Source organism: Triplophysa rosa, linkage group LG19 (genome assembly GCF_024868665.1).
Source record: "Triplophysa rosa linkage group LG19, Trosa_1v2, whole genome shotgun sequence".
NCBI lineage: Eukaryota > Metazoa > Chordata > Actinopteri > Cypriniformes > Nemacheilidae > Triplophysa > Triplophysa rosa.
Genome location: NC_079908.1, coordinates 4,674,247 through 4,696,167, shown reverse-complemented (window position 1 = coordinate 4,696,167; position 21,921 = coordinate 4,674,247). Strand labels below are relative to the sequence as shown.

At 42.3% G+C, this 21,921-nt stretch overlaps 1 protein-coding gene across 1 annotated transcript; it reads right to left on the bottom strand.

Annotated features, from left to right (window-relative positions):
• Nucleotides 1–11,325: 11,325 nt before the first annotated feature.
• Nucleotides 11,326–18,745, bottom strand: tbx22 (T-box transcription factor 22). The gene is made up of 8 exons (XM_057360664.1): nt 18,674–18,745; nt 18,222–18,384; nt 17,240–17,338; nt 16,742–16,916; nt 16,481–16,648; nt 13,396–13,460; nt 13,110–13,195; nt 11,326–11,671 (listed from the first exon to the last, which is right to left on the bottom strand). Exons 2-8 carry the CDS (start codon nt 18,332–18,334, stop codon nt 11,349–11,351), a joined length of 1,029 nt encoding a protein of 342 aa, XP_057216647.1. The 5' UTR covers nt 18,335–18,384; nt 18,674–18,745; the 3' UTR covers nt 11,326–11,348.
• Between the last annotated feature and the right edge of the window lie 3,176 nt (nt 18,746–21,921).

The window sequence follows — 21,921 nt, the reverse complement described above, 5'->3', positions numbered from 1 at the left end:
AGACGAGAAGAAACACTGGAGAATTTTTTTTTTTTGATTTATTATACAAATAATAAAGAGACAGTTTAGTAGTACTTTATTTGGTCACCGTGACATTACTTTGTGACCACGTTCTGAGGACGTCTTGGCAACGTCCATTTCTTAGAATTTTTGCTTGCGTTCCAGAAAATAACGTTGTGAACGTCTGGTCATTTCTATTTATGTTATTGTATGGAAAATTCATGATCCGAGTAAAATATGTTATAATGTCAAGACGAATGCTGTAAATCCGACTTCTGACAGCTATTAAACAGGAGTTTAATTCGATACCACAATTAAAACTGCGTTTCTACTTTAGTTCGCGCGTCTGATCTTGCATCATTTAAACGTTAATGGTCATTTCTTTTTACCTCACTGCCTGATATATTACTTTAGCAATTTATTAATATTCTTTCTTTACTTTATACCTTAGATGTGAGAGTAAACACGTATTTTAGTGATTCTTGATCGATTTGATGCGTTTAAATGAACGGACCCTGATGTTTGTGAGTGTGACTAAAGAAGCTTTTGATTGTTGTTTCTAAAAACGGACAACCTGCTAAACCTATGTGGTAAAACAAGAATATAATGTTAAGATTAATGTTTATTCATCTCTGTAAATACATATCTGCTTTAAATCCTCTATATTGTGTTGCAGTCATTATTTATGTCATGTACTATAAAATATCTGATTGTGATGTAAAGTGCTGTGTTGAGTTTTATAGTCGTTAGACTGTAGCCTGCTTTATACATATTTGAATAGAGAATTACTCCGATTATGAATAAAATTGAATATTTAACGCACAGATTCAATCACAAATTTATTTAATCCTCCATGTGAGGGATGATAATTGTTTAAATAAAAAACGATTTTTACAACGTGACTGTTTGGACGTTAGGACATGCTCACCACGTCCCAGAAACGTTATTTGGTATGTCTCTGCGACGAATATGGTAGGTTCCAGGTATGTCTTCAGGAAGTAATCACCATGTCCCTAACGTCCAATGTTACGTCGTCACGACGAATATGGGAATCACAGGGCATTTTTCAAACGGAAGTGGTGAGGTATCTTGCTTGGCTGCACAAGACGTTTCGGGTCTAGTCGGGTTCTAAAGAAAGTGCTGTCTATTTTTATCTGGTCTATTTTATCTGGCCTGCTCAAGAAGTTCGCTTTGCTAAAATATCAGTTTTTCTGTCTCGTATTAACAAACGAACGTTTCCACAATTCCACAACATTCAGCATTTTCTGAGAGTCTCAAATTAAAACAAGATCATGCGAGGAAAATAAAAAGAATGTTTGTTGAGATTGCAGCTACGTCATATAAACAGAAGCACATGGGAGAGTACGCGTTAAAATCAGAGCATTTGTCAATAAGCTCCTAGTTGAGATCTCAGTTATTTGACCGCTTCAAACACAATACATGTCCTGTATGCTGATGATGTATTTATGTGAACACGATGTGCTGAAGTAAAAAATAACTTAATTCCTTCGAGCCAGAGCAGGAAACCTAAAATTTCTGATGTTGATGATACATAAGAAGAGATCTATGAGATCAAATAAATTCACTTAATCGAGCAGATGAGTGGACTGTGCTGCAAACATATAAAAAGTATCTGTATTTCTTGCTTTGGTCTTCGTCAGAAGCGACTTGCACCACCTGCTGGTGAAGCGGTCAGGCAGCAGGTAAGAGATCATGCATTGGCGGAATCGGCGCTCTATTGCTTCTCCTGGGATTCCCGGATGTGAAACTTTGAATTTCAAGCCGAATTTGAACCATTGAATTTGTGGAAGCGAATTTTTAAACCGAAATAATATGAACTGAAATTTGTCTGTCGAATATTAAAGGTTGTATTTTAAAACAAGTTGAATTTTTTTAACGAAATTTAAAAGGAGAATTTTGATTATTGAATTTTTAAACGGTGAAACTGTGTGTGAAATTTTTACATTTGAAAAAAATCACACCTTAAATATGCAACCATGTTGAATTGCAGAACCTTAAAATGCAAGCACTGTTAATACAATGCTTTTTTTTTCAGTTAGTTCTATTCAGCAAGTCTTTTTGCTTCAAACACACTCTCGTGCCCCTTAGGAACCTAATGACCAGGTCGTGCTGTCCCAGAGGCTACCCAGCACTTGGGTCATGATGAGCGGCCGTAGCGGCTACATACATTCCCAGTGTGGAGGGGGAGAGGTTACTCCCCCGTCTCTCTTGAGGACAGGACAGCTCGTACCCGACCGAGCAACTCCGCGGGTCTTCTCGCCGAGAAGAGCACCAGGACGAGAAGAGGCACCACCTATGGGCGTATAGCCGCCCAGTGGCCGAAGCCCTAGCCTGAGTGACGTCCCAACCGGACCGGGGGTGGGTCACTCAGGTTCTCCTCGTCCCGTCCAGACATGGAGACCAGATTTTGCCTGGGATGCCGTAACGTGCCCCTTCCCCTGGGGAAGCTGTCCGCCAGGGGGAGCGGCCAGGGGGGAGTTGTTGTCAGAGCCTCAGCTCCGAGAACCAAGTCCTGATTAGGCCAAAGGGGCGTAACCAGTACCACTTGATGCACCTCTTCCCTGGCTTTGCACAGGACCTGTGCAATGAGGCTCACTGGGGGGAAGCGTACTTCCGCTTGTCCCGCGGCCAGCTGTGCGCAAGGGCATCCGTGCCAAGGGTACCTCGGACAGGGAGTACCAAAGCGGACAATGGGTGGAGTCCGGGGAGGCAACAAGACCACCTGTGCCTGGCCGAACTGCCCCCAAATGAGCCGGCTGCGCGGGGAGGGAGTCGCCACTCTACGCGAGGCGTCGCCTGACGAGAGAGCGCATCGGCTGTCTGGTTCAGGACGCCTGGGATGTGTGTGGCTCACAGGGAGCTGATCACCTGCTGACTCCAGAGGAGGAGGCGTCGGGCGAGTCATGTTAGCTGCTGTGAGTAAAAGAATACGCCACAGCAGCTGTGCTGTCCGACCGGACCAGCACGTGCTTCCCTGCACGAGAGGTAGTCCTCAATGCAAGTAGCACAACCAACAACCCTAGGCAGTTGAATGCCAACGCAGGCGGGGGCCCGTCCACCGCCCCGACACTGCTTGCCCGTTGCGCACGGCACCCCAACCTTGCAGGGAGGCATCCCAAAGGGGACCCCTGTCCGCAAGAAGGTCATGGAGACCAGGGGGTTAGGGTGTGTCGGCAGAAAAGCGTGTGACCATACGCCTGCTGCCGGTGTGCCACGCTCTCCAAGGAACTTGACTCTGCAGCCAGTGTTGGAGCGGTCGTATGTGCATCGACCCGAGGGGGACCACCCCCGCCGAGGATGCCATGTATCCCAGGAGCCTCTTGTTACAGGGGGACCGCTGACTGTCTGATCTTCAGGCAGTTCAACACTGACCGGGCGCGCTCTGCCTCTGGGAGGCCGCGAGGGTGCGGGCTTCCTCGTCGCAGGACTCGCGCCCCCCCCGGGGGGTGAGCGGGGCCACTCGTGAGGACAGAGTCGAGTTCCCTACCGAGAAAGAGGATGCTCTGCGCCGGGGAGAGCTTGCTCTTTTCTCAGTTGACCTGTAGCCCCACTGATCTAGGTGCCCGGAGCACCAGGTCCCTGTATGTACACAACAGATCTCGAGAGTGTGTCAAAACTTGAGCCAGTCGTCGAGATAGTTAGTACCCGCACCGCGTAGGACGGCTTCCACAACCTTCGTAAAGACTCGTGGAGACAGGGACAGACCGAAGGGGAGGACCCTGTACTGATATGCCCGTCCCTACGGAGGATCGAGACATGAAAGTACGCGTCCTTCAGTTCGATTGCCATGAACCAGTCCTGACGCCTGACGGACGCCAGGATGCGCTTCTGCGTGACCATCCTGAAAGGCAGCTTGTGTAGGTGCCTGTTCAGAACACGCAGATCCAAGATAGGGCGCAACCCTCCGCCTTTCTTGGGGACAATGAAGAACGGGCTGTAGAACCCACTGAACATTTCGGCCGGTGGGACGGGCTCGATCGCTCCCTTCACTAGAAGGGAGGCGACCTCCGCCCGAAGTATGGGGGCATCCCTGCCTCTGACTGAGGTAAACCCCGGAACTTGGGCGGACGTGTAGCGAACTGAATCGCGTAGCTGAGACGGATCGTCTTCCTTAGCAAGCCTGACAGTCTGGGAAGCTGAGACCAGGCTCCCAGAACTGACACAGGGGGACTAGAGGTTTGATCTGCTTCATCGCCCCCGCGGAGGGTGGTTCGATGGCTAGCAGTACGGATTCCTTGCCGGGGGAGGACCCCCGGGGAGGAGATCGGCTCTGCTGTTTTTCCTGCCTGGCGTTGGGGGCCAGCAGATGGAGGGACGGGGCAGGATCCGTCCCTATCCGACTTCCCAGCGATGTGGCTGGGGTCGGGCCCAATGGTAGCCTCGATCCCCCTGAGGTGTTCCCATGACAGCCGCTGCCCCGCGGCTGCTGATGGGGCGATGGTCTCCTCTTCGCTGTCTCCTCCAGGGGGGGCCGCCTGAGTGGGGGGCGCCAGAGCTGGAGGGCGTTGAAGAGGACCAGGGCTGCTGGGAAGCAGACAATGCACGGGACTCGACGGCCGAGGCAGCCGAGTTGCGGCACGGAGGACTGCTTCTTACTGTCGAGAACCCTCCGGGGAGGCCGCGTGCGGGTCTCGCGCCCCCCCGACAGGCGGGGGGTGAGCGGGGCCGCTGCGGCTCGACAGTAACACCAACCAGCCCCCCCTTGCGAGACGGGTACGTCGAGAAAGCGGACCTTCTCAGCGTTACTCATCTGCGCAAGTATTGGCCAGAGGAGTTTCTCATGGACCACAAGTGTGGACATCGTCCAACCCAGGGCCCCCGTGGTCACCTTGGTCACCCGTAGAGCGAGGTCAGTGGCGGTGCGGAGTTCCTGCATAAGCGCTGGGTCGGTCTTACCCTCGTGGAGCTCTCTCAATGCCCTGGCCTGGCAGGAGCCATAGCGTGGAGAGAGGAGGCAGCTTGGTCCGCCGCAATGTAAGCTCTCGACACCAGAGATGCCGAGACACCACATGCTTTGGACGGGAGTCTAGGTCGAGCCCTCCCAAGTGGCCACCACCTACGGGCACGAGTGCACTGCGGCGGCATACTCCACCTGGGGGACACCGACGCATCCTCCAGCTGTCTCGAGGGAAGAGAGGGTGACAGAACTTTGTTTGACGTGAAATGTGCCGGGAAGGGGCGTTTCAGGTCTTACAAAGTTCCTCATGCATTTCCGGTAAACACGGCACTGGGGGCGGGCGCGGCTTGGAGCCGCGCTCAAACCCCAGGCGCCATGTAGCCAGCCACGAGCGCCGGGAGAGGCAGTGCGGGCACTGCAACCCAACACTCACGGCGGCCCGGGAAAGCATGGCTGACATCTCAACATCTGCTTTTTCCTGGGCTCGACCCCCCGAGGGAGGGAGCCCGTGGAATCGTCGGAGTCGGATGGCAGTACGTCACCCCCCGATGCTGCAAGAGAAATCTCATCATCACGCATCGTGTCCGAATACGTGATTGAGGAATAAGATGGCGGACCGTCTTTTTTGGGGAACGGTCAGACGAGCGAAACGAGGTGTGAACGGTCCGTGAGCCGTGGCTGGCGGATTATCGCTCACAGTAATCCTCATATCACCCTCGCTGCTTGCCATAGCGGACGGCAGGGCCGTAGTCCTGCCGCCACGGAACGGGGAGCAAACGAGGCGGTGGCTGAGTCCCGTGGGAACACAGCCACCTGTGACGCAACGTCTGAATCGTCACCGCCCGCAGTGCGGCAGGACGTATCCACAACGTCTGCCCCAGCGTACTGGAAGCAGGCATTGTGTCCGTCCCCCTCCTCGATGAGTGTGTTGCACCCATGAGAACAGCGGGACAAGCCACGCTGGAGAAATTTACTCTTTTAGAAAAGGAAATTTTTGCTCGAACACCTCCGGAACTGCCGAGACGCCCAGGGGAGAGTCACTGCAGGAAGGGACCGTCCGCTGTCCACGTCGTAGATTCCAGCAGAAAGAATGATCACCCAGATCGTAGAGAAGCTCACCAGATGCGTAGGCTCTGAAGAACAAAAGGTGAATGAATGAGCACGCCGGCTTCCCTCTTATACCCGGACATCCGGGGAGGAGCCCGGCATGCAAATTTCATTCGCCAATTTTCATTGGCCTTTTCTAAATACTCAGAAGATGATAGGTTCTCAAGACAAACCCCATTCTGTCGGTTAGACACAACGTCGAGAGACCGACAGAAAGGGAAATACAATTTAGCTGATTTTATCACTTTTGTGAACTCTTCTTGACCGATTGCAGTGAATAACTGAAGATGTTCACATGGGGTTTTGTTACTAAGTGTATTAGTGAATGCTTCATTGGCCGGCCACACAGCTGAAACATTTTCTCTAATGATCTCAATTTTATTAGAGAAGAAGTTCATAAAATCATTGCTACTGTACGGTAATTTAACTTCTAAATCTGTTGAGGATCTACGTTTCGCAACTGTGTTGAATAGGTATCTACAGTAATTATGATTTTCCTCTATAAGTTTGCTAAGATATGCAGTCCTAGCAGTTTTCAGAGACTGTCCATCGTGCATTTTAGACCCTATTCCCACAAACCCACTAAAAAGGTTTTTCCTGCTGTAACTGAAACTATTATAAACTCATCAATTGCATTAGGATATGTCCCAGAAGCTTTCAAGCTAGCAGTCATCAGGCCCCTTAAAAAAAGCCACAACTCGATCCGGTAGAATTAGCTAACTTTAGACCAATCTCAAACCTACCTTTTTTATCCAAAATGCTCGAAAAAGTAGTCTCAAGCCAAATATGCACATTCCTGCAGGATAATAGCTTATATAAAAAATATCAGTCAGGATTTAGGCCCAACCAAATCACGGAAATAGCACTACTTAAAGTGACAAATTATCTTCTCGTAGCATCTGATAGTGGCGCCATCTCTCTTTTAGTCCTACTGGACCTGACTGCTGCTTTTGATATATTGTGCATAATTCTGATCATTTTGTTGGTTTTGTTGATTTAATGATCATTCTGATCATTTTGTTGATTGTTGTATTTGCACATTGCACTTTTGGGCTCTGTTGTACACCCCCCTTATAAGAAGTATTCATAGGAATGATATTACCATAGATGTGTTAATAATCAGACCAATGATTGAGTGTTACAAGTGAATATATGTTATAAGTGAATATATGAAGATGATTTAATGATTTAATGACATAATCAGTATACTTAAGCATTGATTGAGTGTTGTTTGAACATATACGTGTATTTTAATCATTTTAACCAAGTATAGAACAGATTTCAGCAATACAAAATTCAGTGATGTCTTTGAGATCTGTTTAAGGCCTGACCTAGATAAAGTTCAGAAGGTTGAACATGTAGTTCACTTTGTGGCCTGAAAACAGGTACCAACAGGAAAACTTATTTTTAAAAACAAAGTAAAGGTCGACATTCCACCATTAGATACAAACCTTGTTGCCAAGAAAATAATAGTGGCAGACGAGAATGATTGGATAATAAAAAATAAAAGATAAAGGGAATTTCCTGATTGGTTTAGGAAAGCACCTCCTTTCCTAAGTTTCACTATAACTGTAGGCTGGAAAACACTTGGTTTTCAGATGACTTGGGACATCTCACTTTGTTTGGCCTGATCAAATAAAGTTAACTCCTTGACACCTGAACCTTCTTTGTCTGAGAGATTTTTTAAACTTCAAGATCGACTTTTACCACATCAGATACTACAGACCATGCCATTCTAATAGATAGACTACGAAACTATGTCTAACCACGCCCCCCTCGTCACATACCCCCACCGCCCGACTGAGGCCGGGGAAGCATCCGGCCTGCAGCCCCCCCTCCTGGAGAGAAAGTCGTCTACTGCCATCTGCGTTCCCGGCCTGTGGACCACCTGAAATTTGAAGGGTTGTAATGCTAGATACCAACGGGTGATCCGCGCGTTGGTATCCTTCATGCGGTGGAGCCACTGCAGGGGCGCATGGTCCGAACAGAGCGTGAACTCCCGTCGCAGGAGATAATAGCGGAGCGTGATGACGGCCCACCAAATCGCTAGACATTCTTTCTCGATGGTGCTGTACATCGTCTCTAACAACTATAACCAGCTTACGACTGATGTACAGCACCGGTGTTCTGCTAATTTATGCATCCCTATCAAATTTTGCTACCTCCACACAAAACAAGACGCGAGAACATTCTCGCGTTAATATGATGTCATACGCTGACGCACTGACGCAAACAGTCTGAGCGCTATAGCTGAACAGCTGCTAACCGCTTCTTGACAGTGTACTAGCTGTCTGTGTACCATGGAAGTTCATTGCGAGCAGGAGGATCAGGTCAGTAAAATCAGTCTTGTTTAACTGGATTTCATTCATTAATTACATTTTCGCGAAAGTTTAAGTTGGGGTACTGCAATGTTTATTTTCTATATAAAAAAAAGCTAACTTACTGCAAATGATAGCTAGCAAATTATTTTAAAATAATGTTAGCACATGAAAGCATTGCAAATAAATGGTTTACTTTACGTTCTTTGTGTATGTTTTTGACCAGCAAACTATGTGTAATTGAAGAATTGGTGTAAATTACAGTAGAAGTTAAAGAATTTCTGTCTGTAAGGATTTTTTGGTCACCCTAATAAAATCACTGGGTCTTACCTGGCCACCTCTAAAAAAAAGTTCTGGCTACGCCCTGCCTATAGATGATGATATCATCCAAGTAAGCAACGTGCGGCTGAAGTATGCGGTCCATGAGATACTGAAAGGTGGCCGGAGCTCCGAATAAGCCGAAAGGAATGGTGACAAATTGGTGTAATCCAAATGGAGTGGTGACAGCTGTCTTTTCTTTGGATAAAGTACATAAGGGGATCTGCCAATATCCTTTTGTCAAATCCAGGGTCGAATAAAAACGAGCCGAGCCGATCAAGCAATTCGTCAACCCCGCGGAATTGGATATGCGTCGAATTTTGACACAGCATTCACCTTGCGATAGTCCATGCAGAATCGCACTGAGCCGTCCATTTTAGGTACCAAAACTATTGGGCTCGCCCAATCGCTGCTGGACTCCTCTATTACTCCCATATCTAGCATGGCGCTTAAAGGCGCAATTCTTGAAAATCAGAGGCCACTAGCGTTGTATTATAGTTTTGCAACGAATCTCTGAGTCATTTGCTCACCCCTCCCTTTCGAAGTACAACGGTGGCCGCAACAGTAAAAAAAAGATGTCGTCTACTGAGACAGCGGATAGCAGTGATACAAGCAACGATGTTTCTTTACAAAGGTAAGGCAATATATTAACGTAATTAATCATTTAACATGTATTCTATTGCGAAAGTACACACTGAGAGTAGTGAAGTAACTAAAGGTAGCTAATCATAAATAGCAACGCTGTTCAAAGCGTTTGATCTGACAGCGACATAGGCAGTTAGGTGTAAGTTAGTAGACGTTTGTCTCCCCCTTTGTAAAGTCAGGAACAACCGGAGTACGTACCGCAGGGAAGGAAAAACATTATTATTCAGAGGTTATATGGCCATTTGTATAAAATGATAACGTTACCGTTTCAACAAAACAGTTGTTTGGTAAACATTGAAAATGTTGAATTATCTTACCAGTCTAGCAGAAAACAGGCAACTTCGGCATCGCCTTGAAAACATTTGTCTTTCAACAGTGCCTTCCATCTGGAAATAGATACACCGATGTTTATCCTGGATTTCTGCCGCCGTTTGTCTCTAATTCGTCTGGCAGCATCACGTTTGCGCTTCTTTGACGACGGAGATTCATGCTCTGTCGGCTCTTGTGCACAATACCCATGGTCCTCCATTTTATCAAAACTTCTAAGACAGAACAATCAATTGCTTCAGCTAGACGACGACTACTCCTCCTCTCCGTACTATGACTTACTACTTTGTGCGTCTTCAACTCAGTGATGACGCAAGCTGCGTCTAAAAAAACACACGAAGAAGACCAACATATACGAAACACGCTCTGTAGAGCTGTTTGTCCGTTAGAGCTTACTGTACAAAACATGGCTGCGCTACATAACAAATTCCATGTACAGTAGATAGGCCTGCTCCCTATGTAGATACAACTGGTTTCATTCTAAGGTAATAAAAACATAACTTTTCATTACGTAAGGTTTTTATACACATCTAAAGACACAGTTTTGTATGTTATATTGCATTTCTGTTAATAGATCATACAAAACATCCCGCATTGTACCTTCAATAACGTCTGAACCACTTTTTTGTGTTCAGGTAATCGATACGGCCGGCTGCGCACTACCACGCCCGGCTTAGTCTCAATATGGTGCTGGATGAGACTAGTGCGGCCAGTCAGTAAACTCATGTAAAAATACATTGTTTTGACTAAAAATGATGATAAAGTTATTAATGACAATATTAAAGAGAATCGCTTAATCGGATGTTTAAAGTGAACCTACTGGAGTTCTACAACTACTGACAAACTTTGTTCATTCCTTCCCACCGTAATTATGTGTGTAGCAAAGGTAAGATAATTGGGGAAAGCAGTTAGTGGACCAAAGCTCTGTGAAGCAGGGGAGGGGAAACTCAAAAAGTGTCTAAACTTGAAACACATTTTTTTGTCCCATGTTTGTTTTTCTACTTACACAGTTATTTTCACTTGTTTTTTCTACTTATACAACTATTTTAAGTATACATCATTATACTACTACATTACATTAGTGTGGTTTTTAATGATTTTGGGGGGAAAAACCCTCAGATGGGATTCCACCACAATTTCCACATTTGATCATGTCTGGTTTAAAACAACAAACAAGTATTAGCAATGAATTTAATAAACCATTGATGAATGTATAATATTTTACTTATGAATATATGAAGTTATATATATATATATATATATATATATATATATGAAGTTCCTAAAGGTAAGTTGGTCACTGGTCAAATTTATTTGTGTGTTTTCAGGCATCAAGTAATGCAAAACAAGTTCATATTTATTAAAAAACAATGCTATGCTTTAACTTGAAAATATCAATTTGCACAGGTCCATGATATTCATGTTTATATTGTTTTCCACAAACTCATTTGTATGCTTTCAAAACACTTGAAAATGACATGGGTTGAGGTAATTGTTTTATTAATTTTTTTTGTACTTTTGAAGCATTGGAAAGGTACAGGCATCATACACTCACATTGTAAGGACAGAAACCAGGATAAAAAAGAATATCCATGTTAATTCTGATGAACAAGGAAAGAAATTACATGAGCTTATGACATGAAGGTAAACTATCTCTTTAATACTATATATATACTGTATATAGGTGGGGAGAAAAAATGGCAGATAACATTTTGTTATTCTGAGCTTGATAGTCTCCAGAGGTGCAGCTGGTGTAAATATGTGGGAAAGGAAGCATGGGAAGATCTGTCCTGAAAGAATCCTGCAGGATTTACCTGCAGCATAGACTTGCAGGGAAGGTCTAACAGGGGATGCAATCCCATGTAACCACTGAGCCTATCAAGGCCGGGGTTGCAGTAGGCTCTGTATGTTAGAAAATTGCTTGAAGGAAAGCAATTTGGACCTGATGTGATGGGATGGGCTACTGTAGAGCAGGGGTTGGGCAAAAAGGCTTTTAGCGTTGAAGTGATGCAGAGACTTGCTGAAGATTCACAACTGCCTGCATTAAGCCAAACACAATGTGAGATGGCTCCCTCCATTCAAACTCTTGATTATAAAGGTGCAGTGAACTGGCTGTTTTTATTGTTTCATACTATTGTCTGGTGTCTACTTATGACGTTTGCATGGTTTTTACATTCGAAAACATCAAAATCAATAAGTAATAGGCTATTTTCTACCCTGGTTTTGAGGCCGGCTGGAGAAACGCTCGGTTTTTAATGGCGGGCCACATAGAAGACTTGGAAGTAAACGCCCACTGCTATGATTGGATAGCAGCTTGCGTAGTTGACTTAGTTGGAGCCTTCTGTGAATTTGGTTAGACACGTAACTTTACGTAATGTGATTTTACTCAAATTTACGGACTTATTTCCCGGATGTGATGGCAAGGCTTTGCGTATAGTTTGTATAGCCTATAGTTGTATGGTGTTTAGTGATATATGACCGTACATATCAGCATTTAAGACCCTTGAAGCGGACAGAAGATCACCGCGATCGCGGGTCTCAAATGTTATAGTTTTCATGATAAATAAACAAAGGGTAGACACCCGGCCAAAATGACAGTGTTGGCAGAAATGGATATTACCTAGCACCAGAAATAATATCAAAACACTTCAAAACAGCCTCCATTATTGTCATCCAAACTGTGGATAAAACCTTGAAAAATGATATATGAGCCTGCCAAATCACAGCGATGCCGATTACAATCATTACAAATGACTAGAGGTCCCCAGGTAATACTATCTGGGCATATCAAGCGATCTCTAACAAAGCAATAGTGACGCATAGTACAAATATGTTTTACTCACATAAGATTGCTGCACCATTCCTATCCGATCCAATATTGATGGCACAGCACTGCTTTTTAATTTTAGTCTCTCCGCAAAGACTTGTTCAAGGAATCCGCGTTGAAATGAAGCGAACAAACGCTCAATGTTTTCCCCACGTGAGCTGGAACATCTTTAAAAATGAACTTCAACCACGCATTCCTATTGTCGGAATCCGAAGGAAGGTTATGCAGCGACTGTGTTCTTCCACAACCAGGCACTGCACAATATTTTGCGATCTTTAACGGCATGATGCTTACACTCGATCTATCTGGTTCTGTGCAGCTTGTGTTCAGTACTGTCATACGTGAATCAGTCGGGGCTCGAGAAGTAGGTGTTGATATTCTTCTGTGGAGGATAGATCTATGTCATAGATAGGTGCATTCCAGGACCTGCCGTTCGCTGAGCCTTGTGTCAATAACAGTTGTTATTTCAGTAACAAGGGCGTTTTCAGGTCTGACACTTACAGGATGTTCGCTTGAATATGATTCCCTCTTATATAACAAAAGCTCGGGTTAAAATTGTGGTCCTAGTTCACTGCACCTTTAACATTTCGGTATTACCTGCATTACTGAGACAATACAAATTGACTATTAAAGTAGGTAGACTTTATACCTTGCAGCTCCACAGCAAAAGGTTTGAAATCAAGGTTGAAAGGGCTGTGCCATGGGTATGAATGCAGAATCCCATCCAATATACCCCTAAAATACATTTAATCCACAGTTAATATACAGTTAATTCTTATTCATTATAACCTACTCAAAACTCATAATATTAGTTTGTAACTATAGCATAATTGCAATTATTCTGACCTAATGATTTCAATATGAAAAATGATTAGAAAGCTTTGTTTGATATATGTTTAATATAAACGGTTTATATAGGCAACAACTTCAAATACCTGTTTCGTGCTGAGTCCCTGAAGCCCTTCGCAAATGGATTTCTCTCAATCTTCAATTTTGTTATCTTAAACATAACAGAAAATATGTCAGTACTAATGTTTCTCCATTTCTTCAACTGCCTCAATACAAAAAAGTTTCAATAAAACATGACGACTTGGCACCCTAATTTGTCACTTTCTGTTCCTAAAAAGATTTGAGTAAATAATGGAGTCTTTTGGGAACAATTTAAGCATAACTTAAACCCAAATTATGCTGTGTAAGTAGACATGTGCCGATATTCAGTAATGCGATAAATTGCGGTAATGGATTAGCACGATGTTGTTATCGCGGGCACTTTCAAATACCGCGAAAATATATAGATTTTTTTGAACGTGTATTTGTTTATTTTTCATCAACCGGATAAAAGTACACTGCGTGTATGCTGCGTAGGAATACGAACTCTAAACGATCCCGTTCCCCGTGTGGAGATGCCTACGTGTGTGTGCGCGCGCTGCTGAGCAAAAAGACGCGTGCGCACTCTGATGTAAACAGTACCACACGTATGGCGTTATTATAATGACAAATGTCGCGAGCGCATTATTACAAGGCGAGAGCGCATTCTTGTCATACGAGCGCGCGAATCTCTCCGCTCGCACGCCGATTTCCTTTGCTCGTGCACAAAACTGGACGCGCGCTTTCAACTATACGCTGCTCTCTTATGAATTTTCTCTCCTCTCGCTCAGTGAGCGTGTGCGCACTCAAAATGCGTTCCGTGCGTCCACGAATCCTTCGGTACTCTTGCTCTCAAGAGGTCCTCCTGTGTGTTCCAGGCATTATAGGCTGTCAAAAGTAGTCAACCAATCAGGGATAGGCTTCCACGGCGGGCCAATGAAAACGCGACCTTTTACATGGCATCTTATTGGTTGAAAGTGACTCGACGTTTTCAACGAAGCGAGATGGATCCACCACGTTCTCAGGTAACAATATTAATATATTTGATGCAACATTATTAGTCAAATGTGTATTAGAAATGAACGGGGCATTAGGATGCTTTGTAGGCTACATATAAACATCAGTTTAACTACCATGTTATTCAGACAAAACAGGCCAACACCCTCAAGTTCATGTGGTCCTCATGCATGTCCTACACTAAACATAATATTGTCAAAATAGTACTAAATTGATTACCGAACAATTTAGATTGGTGTCTTAAGTTAGCTTTATTCTAAAATAATATTTACTACAAGTAACGGTACATATCAAAACAATAATAGCACTGGAGCATTTGGAAATATCATATAATATTCTATACCTATTTGGTTATGCATTTAATGCGTTTGCAGACACACACTGTAAGTGTTCTGCATTCAGTGTTCCAGAAGTTCAGGGCACACAACTGAACTTCTATGCAATATACCAAACGCTCCCTTACCGTTCATTTATAATATACATTTGATGAATAATGTTGCATCAAATATATTAAAATTGTTACCTGAGAACGTGGTGGATCCAGAGGCATATTAAGACCTCATGGTGCCCCCCATCCACCCACCTACCCACACGCAAGAATCCACTCATTAAAAGATTTATATATTAAAAGATTTTATAAGAATGAAACCCAGCAATTTACAATATACTATTTTACAAGAATTACACATTAACATGACACTTTTGTAGAAAAGAACACGAAAAACAACTCTTCATCAAGCATTTTTAACAATTAGGCCTACTGTAGTTAAGAGGTCGCATTTTCATTGGCCCGCCGTGGAAGCCTATCCCTGATTGGTTGACTACTTTTGACAGCCTATAATGCCTGGAACACACAGGAGGACCTCTCGAGAGCAAGAGTACCGAAGGATTCGTGGACGCACGGAACGCATTTTGAGTGCGCACACGCTCACTGAGCGAGAGGAGAGACAATTCATAAGAGAGCAGCGTATAGTTGAAAGCGCGCGTCCAGTTTTGTGCACGAGCAAAGGAAATCGGCGTGCGAGCGGAGAGATTCGCGCGCTCGTATGACAAGAATGCGCTCTCGCCTTGTAATAATGCGCTCGCGACATTTGTCATTATAATAACGCCATATAATAACGCCATACACACGGAGATGAAGCATGGCGGAAGGAGGAACGCTACCGACGATTTATCCCCCTTCTAAAAGGGTGAAGTCTGAGGTTTGGAAATATTTTGGGTTAAAAGTAAGCCGAGTAATGAAATTTGACAGTGTGGCAGAATAATTATTTTTAATGATACGTTGATGGAACGCAATAAAGTCATACACTGTCTCAAGGTGCGAGTGAATTTGCTGTTTTTAAATGTTTAGCTTGCTATAATAGTTAACACACTGGCTTGGCTTGTTATTCAAACAACAATAATAATAATAATAATAATAGTAACATGAATTGTAGTACTAGCGTTGTACAGACATAAGTATATTTAAAAGCAGTTAACAAAAGTTGTTCTTTTGCAGTTTGCACTTTATTCTGTTTGAATAAACTCACTTTATACATCATTACTGTGTGTTGTTTTATTTATATTTAAATGTTTGAGGTTCTCTTTATTATTTAAAATAAAGTTGTTATCAAGAGGAAAACACTGAAATTGGTTTATATTTTCAACCTGCATTTCTCATAGAATTGAATACTGCCATAATACCGTTTACCGCGATGAAACCTTAATCAATTAATCGCAGCATGGAAATTTGATACCGGCACAAGCCTGTGTGTAAGTTAGAGTAAAAGGGGTGTGGAACACCAAAATTACTTTCTGTTTATATCCCGGTTCATTTAAAAGAAAGATGCCAGGTTTTCAATATGATATCAGATCCCCAAATAAGAAAATACAATGTATTGAAGTTTTGACATTCTGCTCTCAGTTTATAAAAAAAAGGGTTTCATTCAACCAATTAAAATATTTTAGGGTAAGGATTCACATCTAAATTTTATAACTTGAGCCAATTAAAATATATACCTTTTCTTTATTATTTTTCATTGGCTTAAGTTATAAAATATAGACTCCTTACCCTAAAAAATTTAATTGGTTGAATGAAACCCTTTTTTCAGTGTAGTACTTCAGGAGAGAATAAATAGAAGTGTTTTATGATCTTACCTGTTGGTTCTGATAGGCTGTAACAGTGGTAAACTGAGTCTCAGGAAAGGTAAAAGTGTGCACGCCTTCTGCTGGCAGTGATGGATGCATCTGTGACAGGTCGATGTGATGGCTGTGCATAGTAATGTGTATGCGTGGCTTGTACTTGTTCATGGACTGCAGGATGATCTGAATTTCAAATTGCATTGGACATTTTATTTTCTGTGCTCAATCAATCGTTGCACTGTTGTGGTGATATGCAGTAAATAAGAAGAAACTCACATTGCCACTCTCATCTCTTTCATTGTTGGTGAGTTTAACACGGTCAAAGCTGATCACCTGTTTCATCCACTTCTCTCCTGAACATGGCGAGTCTGGATGTATGTACAAACGGGTGGCGATAAGAGAATGATCTGTGTTTCCAGCCACAATCCATTGTGAGCTGTGATACACATACCTGTGGGATACAATATAATAATGCAATATTAGAAAATGTATTTAATATTACAAAAAAACATTACGTTCATATGGTGGTCAATAAGTGCTTAACAATAAATTTAAAAAACTACCAAGTCAGACAACACAACAGCAAATCTGAAATAGAAAGAAAGGAATCAGAATAGGAAGAAAGAATAGGAAAGAGAAAACTAAAAAATTTTTGCAAACAGCAATAGAAATTATATTTACCTGGTAAACATACTTTTGTTTCTTCAGATGTGTAATTCGTTTAGTCATTTTTACATGTGTATTTGCATTAAAGTCTAGCTCAGTTTATAGTACCTATATCGTTTGGAATCCACAGGCATGATGTCCATGGCGATATAATATTGCTGAAATGGATCCAGATTGTGTACTTTCACTCGGATAGAGGGGAACATTCTCCTGATAAATTTGTATAACAGATACACACACACGCACACGCACACACACACACACACACACACACACACACACACACACACACACACACACACACACACACACACACACACACACACACNNNNTCCACACACACACACACACACACACACACACACACACACACACACACACACACACACACACACACACACACACACACACACACACACACACACTTTAATTCAATCTCGCAGCTGTGAAAATAAATCTGCATTGTTTCTCCTTTGAAGTTTTATAAAGAAATTGAAGTAAAGCAATTGAAGGTATGGGGAAATCACATTGTGAAATAAATGTTTTTTTCTCTAATAAACACTGGACACAATTATTAGCCACCCTTCATTTAGCTACCTCCATTTTCATTTGCATTTTGAGTTTTCTCTTATAATGTCTGATGAGGTTGAAGAATATATGACAAGTGATCTCAGCTAATGTAATTTAAATAAGGAGAAAAAATGGTTACACTTTATTTTACATTGCCCGTGTTACAGTGTAATTATACATTTAAGTACTGAGTAATACAAATTAACTGTACTTAGGTTAGGATTATGTTTGGTTCAGTGTTACTTACACATAATTATGCATAATTTATAGTAAATACTATAGTAAATATGTAACGTGTAACAAGGGCACTGTAAAATAAAGTGTTTCCGAATAAATATTTAATTTGCAAATTGGAGTTAAATACATAGTTTTAACGTTTTAGACACTCTGCCTAAATATACATGTTTTGAGTTACATTACTTAATAAGACTGGTGATTACAGTAGTCTACTTATTGCATAGAGTACAGGGTTCACTGCAATGGAAATATTTAATTAAATATTTAAATTAATATCAATTACCTCCCAGTCTTGGTGATGATCATCTCCGTGCCGATTTCATGAAATGTCCTCCACAGATCAGAGCCCTGAAGATCCACTAGCACTTCTCTTGCAGACTTACGTTTGGTTCTCATGAGTTTTCTTCGTGTCTCAGTGATTTTGATATTATTGTCGTTTTGTTTATCTACAGAAGTCAACGAAAAATAAACGAATATAGTTTAACACAAGCAATAAAACAAACATATTGGACATTATAGTAAACTAACCCTGTTCGTCGATGACAGATAGTGTATCTTTATCACTGTCTGACATACACTTCTGAGTTTCATTCATTATTTTCTCACAACTTTTTAACAAAGACTCCACCGAAAACGCGTGAGCGCGAGTGCTAAGTCCCTGCATTCTGACCCAATCAGATCTGTAAGTTTCAGTCTTATAGCAAAATCCTCAAAGTTCTGATCGTTAAAAAGTACCTTACAAATCATCGTTGACTGTCTCCCCAAAGCATCGTAAATTAAGCAGCTCTTAAAATTCCTCGTGGATCTACCTATCCTGACACAGACTAACACAAAACAAAGACACCTGCAGGACAACCGCAAAATGACACCTAAACGTTATAACATTTATTATTTATGATACTATAAAAAATATTAATTTAGAAATAAATGAATAATTGTTGAATACACGAATTGTTAAATACATAACTTGTTTAATGGCAGCATACTGTAATATTGCAATTAAATAATCCCTGCTGAAAAACAAACAACATCCCTGCCCAAAACACAATAGAAAATGTATTGGATTTAATAGGAATTGTATTAGTTTTAATGAAAACTACATACTGGTGTCTACTGGTATGTGATGGATGCTATTGGTGGGATGTTACCTGGCAGATGGGAACCAAAAGAACACTTTTAAATCATAATGGAACAATGCCTAATCACACTGCAAAAGAAGGAATTTTGTAATGGTTTTAATGGAGATCGCTAATGGAACTCCTTTTTTATGTGATGGATTCTATATTTTTTATAGGGGTTCGACACTTCGACAGTTTATGGTTGACAATCCAACAAATTATATATTTCACTTAAGTTTCATAAACGTACATCGTTTGGAGAAAAATCGGAATAATATGCATTCCATATATTATAATGTTTCTATTTTTCATATTTATTTATTTTTCTTCCGTAACCACTGCCTAAACGTATGTAAAGCTGCAATAGTAAAGCCCTAAGTGCATCGTAAGAAGACAGATTTATGATGTGACCTGCAGGATAGCCGGAGAATTGCGCTTACACCTAAACACGCCTATTTATGACTTAAGTTTTTATTTATTATTAAATTAATGTTTTTGGTTGTTTAAATCTTTTAAAATACTAAACGAAAGTAATAAAAGATACAGTACAATAAAAATTAAATGATTGAACATACAGTAATAAAGTAAAGAATAAAAAGATTATAGTATGGGCAAGTTGTTGGTTCCAACAAGGGATGCTTGTTTGTTGCTGGATTGCTGTATTAAAGTTACTCCACATTTTATGCAAAGTAAAAATGTTGTGTTTAAGAGAGAAATGGTCAAAATGCTTAGTTGGTGGTTGTCAGTGTCTTTGTCTTTCTCCTGCTGCTGTTTAGTGCAGCCATGGTTTCTTCTTTGAGACTATTGTGAACTACCCTCTAATTATTTAGGGGAACCATGTGAGATTAAAGGTTTTAAGGCTGTTACAAACTTTATATATTACACACTGCCTATCATATGTTCCAACAACTGAAGAAGGCAATACTTAAAGAAACTGAATGCCTGATGTGCTGAGAAATTGGATTGATTAGCTCTTCCCTTTATCGTTAATTGAAAGTTTCATAATCATAATGAACAAACTTTGTGTTTATTATTAATAAAGTGCTGGTAATGTATGTGTACAAGAAACATTTTGTTTGGAGCTAGAAATCTAATAGGCCTACATAGGCCCTAAAAACTTAACTTGAAATTGCCACCTCCACATTACCCAAAAGTGTAATAAAATGTGGTTCAACAAACACATACAGCATTTTTTTTACTTTTAATTTGAACTTTTTTTATGTTCCATAGAACGTGCTAAATACATTGCACAATTACAGTAGATACACTGTAAAAAGTAATACCTTACATCTACTCAATAAAATGATGGCAACAGATTACAAGCAATTTTTTAATTAAATACAACTTATTAGAAATTAGTAAATTTCAATCAATTTTATTGCTTAAAAGTTACATAATAAAATTGAGTAAATGCAAATTGTGACATAATAGGATTGACTTAAGGTTCCAAGGTCTACTTAATTAAATATTAATAACAAATAATCGAAAAGAATAATTCAACTTTAAATATTATTCAGAGAAGTTAGAATTTACCTAAAAATGATCAGACACAAAGTTTCACACTGCATTGCCATAACGAATGTACTTTAAAAGCACACAGATACAGCATGCTAAAAAAAACCCTATAAAAGTCAAGGGTCAAGAGCCCAACTCAAGAAAACACTGTTCCGTTTCAAAAGCTACACTCGATGCTGCGTTTCAAACGCTATGGGAGAACAGTCTTTGTTCGACCGGTTGTGAAGCACGTGTGTCAAACACGCCAAATTTTTTGGCTTTAAATAACCTCGGCAGGTGACGTGGCTGATTACACCAGCACCTGCAGGTTATAAATACGCGTGAAAGCGGACGCGTCTTAAGGTTCTTTTGTCTTCAAGGACCGTTTTGTGTGCATGTGTGTGAGGGAGAAGTCTCCCTCTTTTCTTATTTTGCTAAAGAAAGCAAGCTTAGCGAAGTAGTTTATGTACATTTAGCCACTAAGCACATTGTCACTTAGCCTAAATACATAAACTACATTATCATGTCTGATTCAGATCGGAGATGTGTGCCTCCTTGTGAGAGGCTCCTCTCCGATCTTGATAAGCATGAGTTTTGCTTTGAGTGCCTGGGGGCTGACCATGCTGCCCTGGGGCTTGAGGGAGAGTACAAACGCTGTGATGTTCTCGGCATCCGAGTTCTTCGTGCTCGGCTCTCGTTTTTTAAGAGAGACCGAGCCGCCTCTTCCTCGTCCTGGGGTTCGCGGTTTGACTTACGAGAGGCGGGTCCGTCCGCGTCTCCAGTGCGCTCGCCAAACCGCGATGTCCTCGCGTCCGAATCCGAAGCGTGCGCCGGCGCTTCTTCGGATCGGGCGGAGGACGAGGCATCTCTTGCTTCTGCGGGGTTGGATAGTGCCGTCTCGGGACGTTCCTCTCGCGACAACGCGGCGCTTGAGGAGCTTCTCGGGGCGGTGACTAAGGCAGTCGACCGCCTCAAGCTCGACTGGCCGCAGGAGCAAGAGGCCCCTAGAGGCTCAAAGCTAGATGACAGATATCTGTCTGGTGGCCGGGAGGGGCCGCAACATCGCGCTCTCCCCTTTTTGAGGATCTCCACAGCGAATTATCTCGCTCGTGGCAGAAGCCTTATTCCTCCCGTGTGTTTGTGCCATCGACGTCGATTTATTTGACTATCGTTGGTGCGAAACCATGGGGTATACGACGGTGCCCCGGGTGGAAGAGACGCTCGCGAGCTGTCTCTCCCCTGGGACATCGTCGTCCCTAAAAAAGTCTTCTCTCCCCACCAAGCCTTGCATGCTTACATCTGCACTGGTGGGGAAGGCTTTTCAGGCAGCTGGTCAGGCTGGTGCTGCCCTGCACACCATGGCGGTTTTGC

Coding starts and splice junctions, on each gene's coding strand:
- tbx22 (XM_057360664.1), bottom strand. CDS start 18,334: ATGAGAACCAAACGTAAGTCTGCAAGAGAAGTGCTAGTGGATCTTCAG. Junction 17,339..18,221: donor ATCATCACCAAGACTGGGAG/GTAATTGATATT, acceptor ATTTATCAGGAG/AATGTTCCCCTCTATCCGAG. Junction 11,672..13,109: donor TTTTGCTGTGGAGCTGCAAG/GTATAAAGTCTA, acceptor GGCTTAATGCAG/GCAGTTGTGAATCTTCAGCA.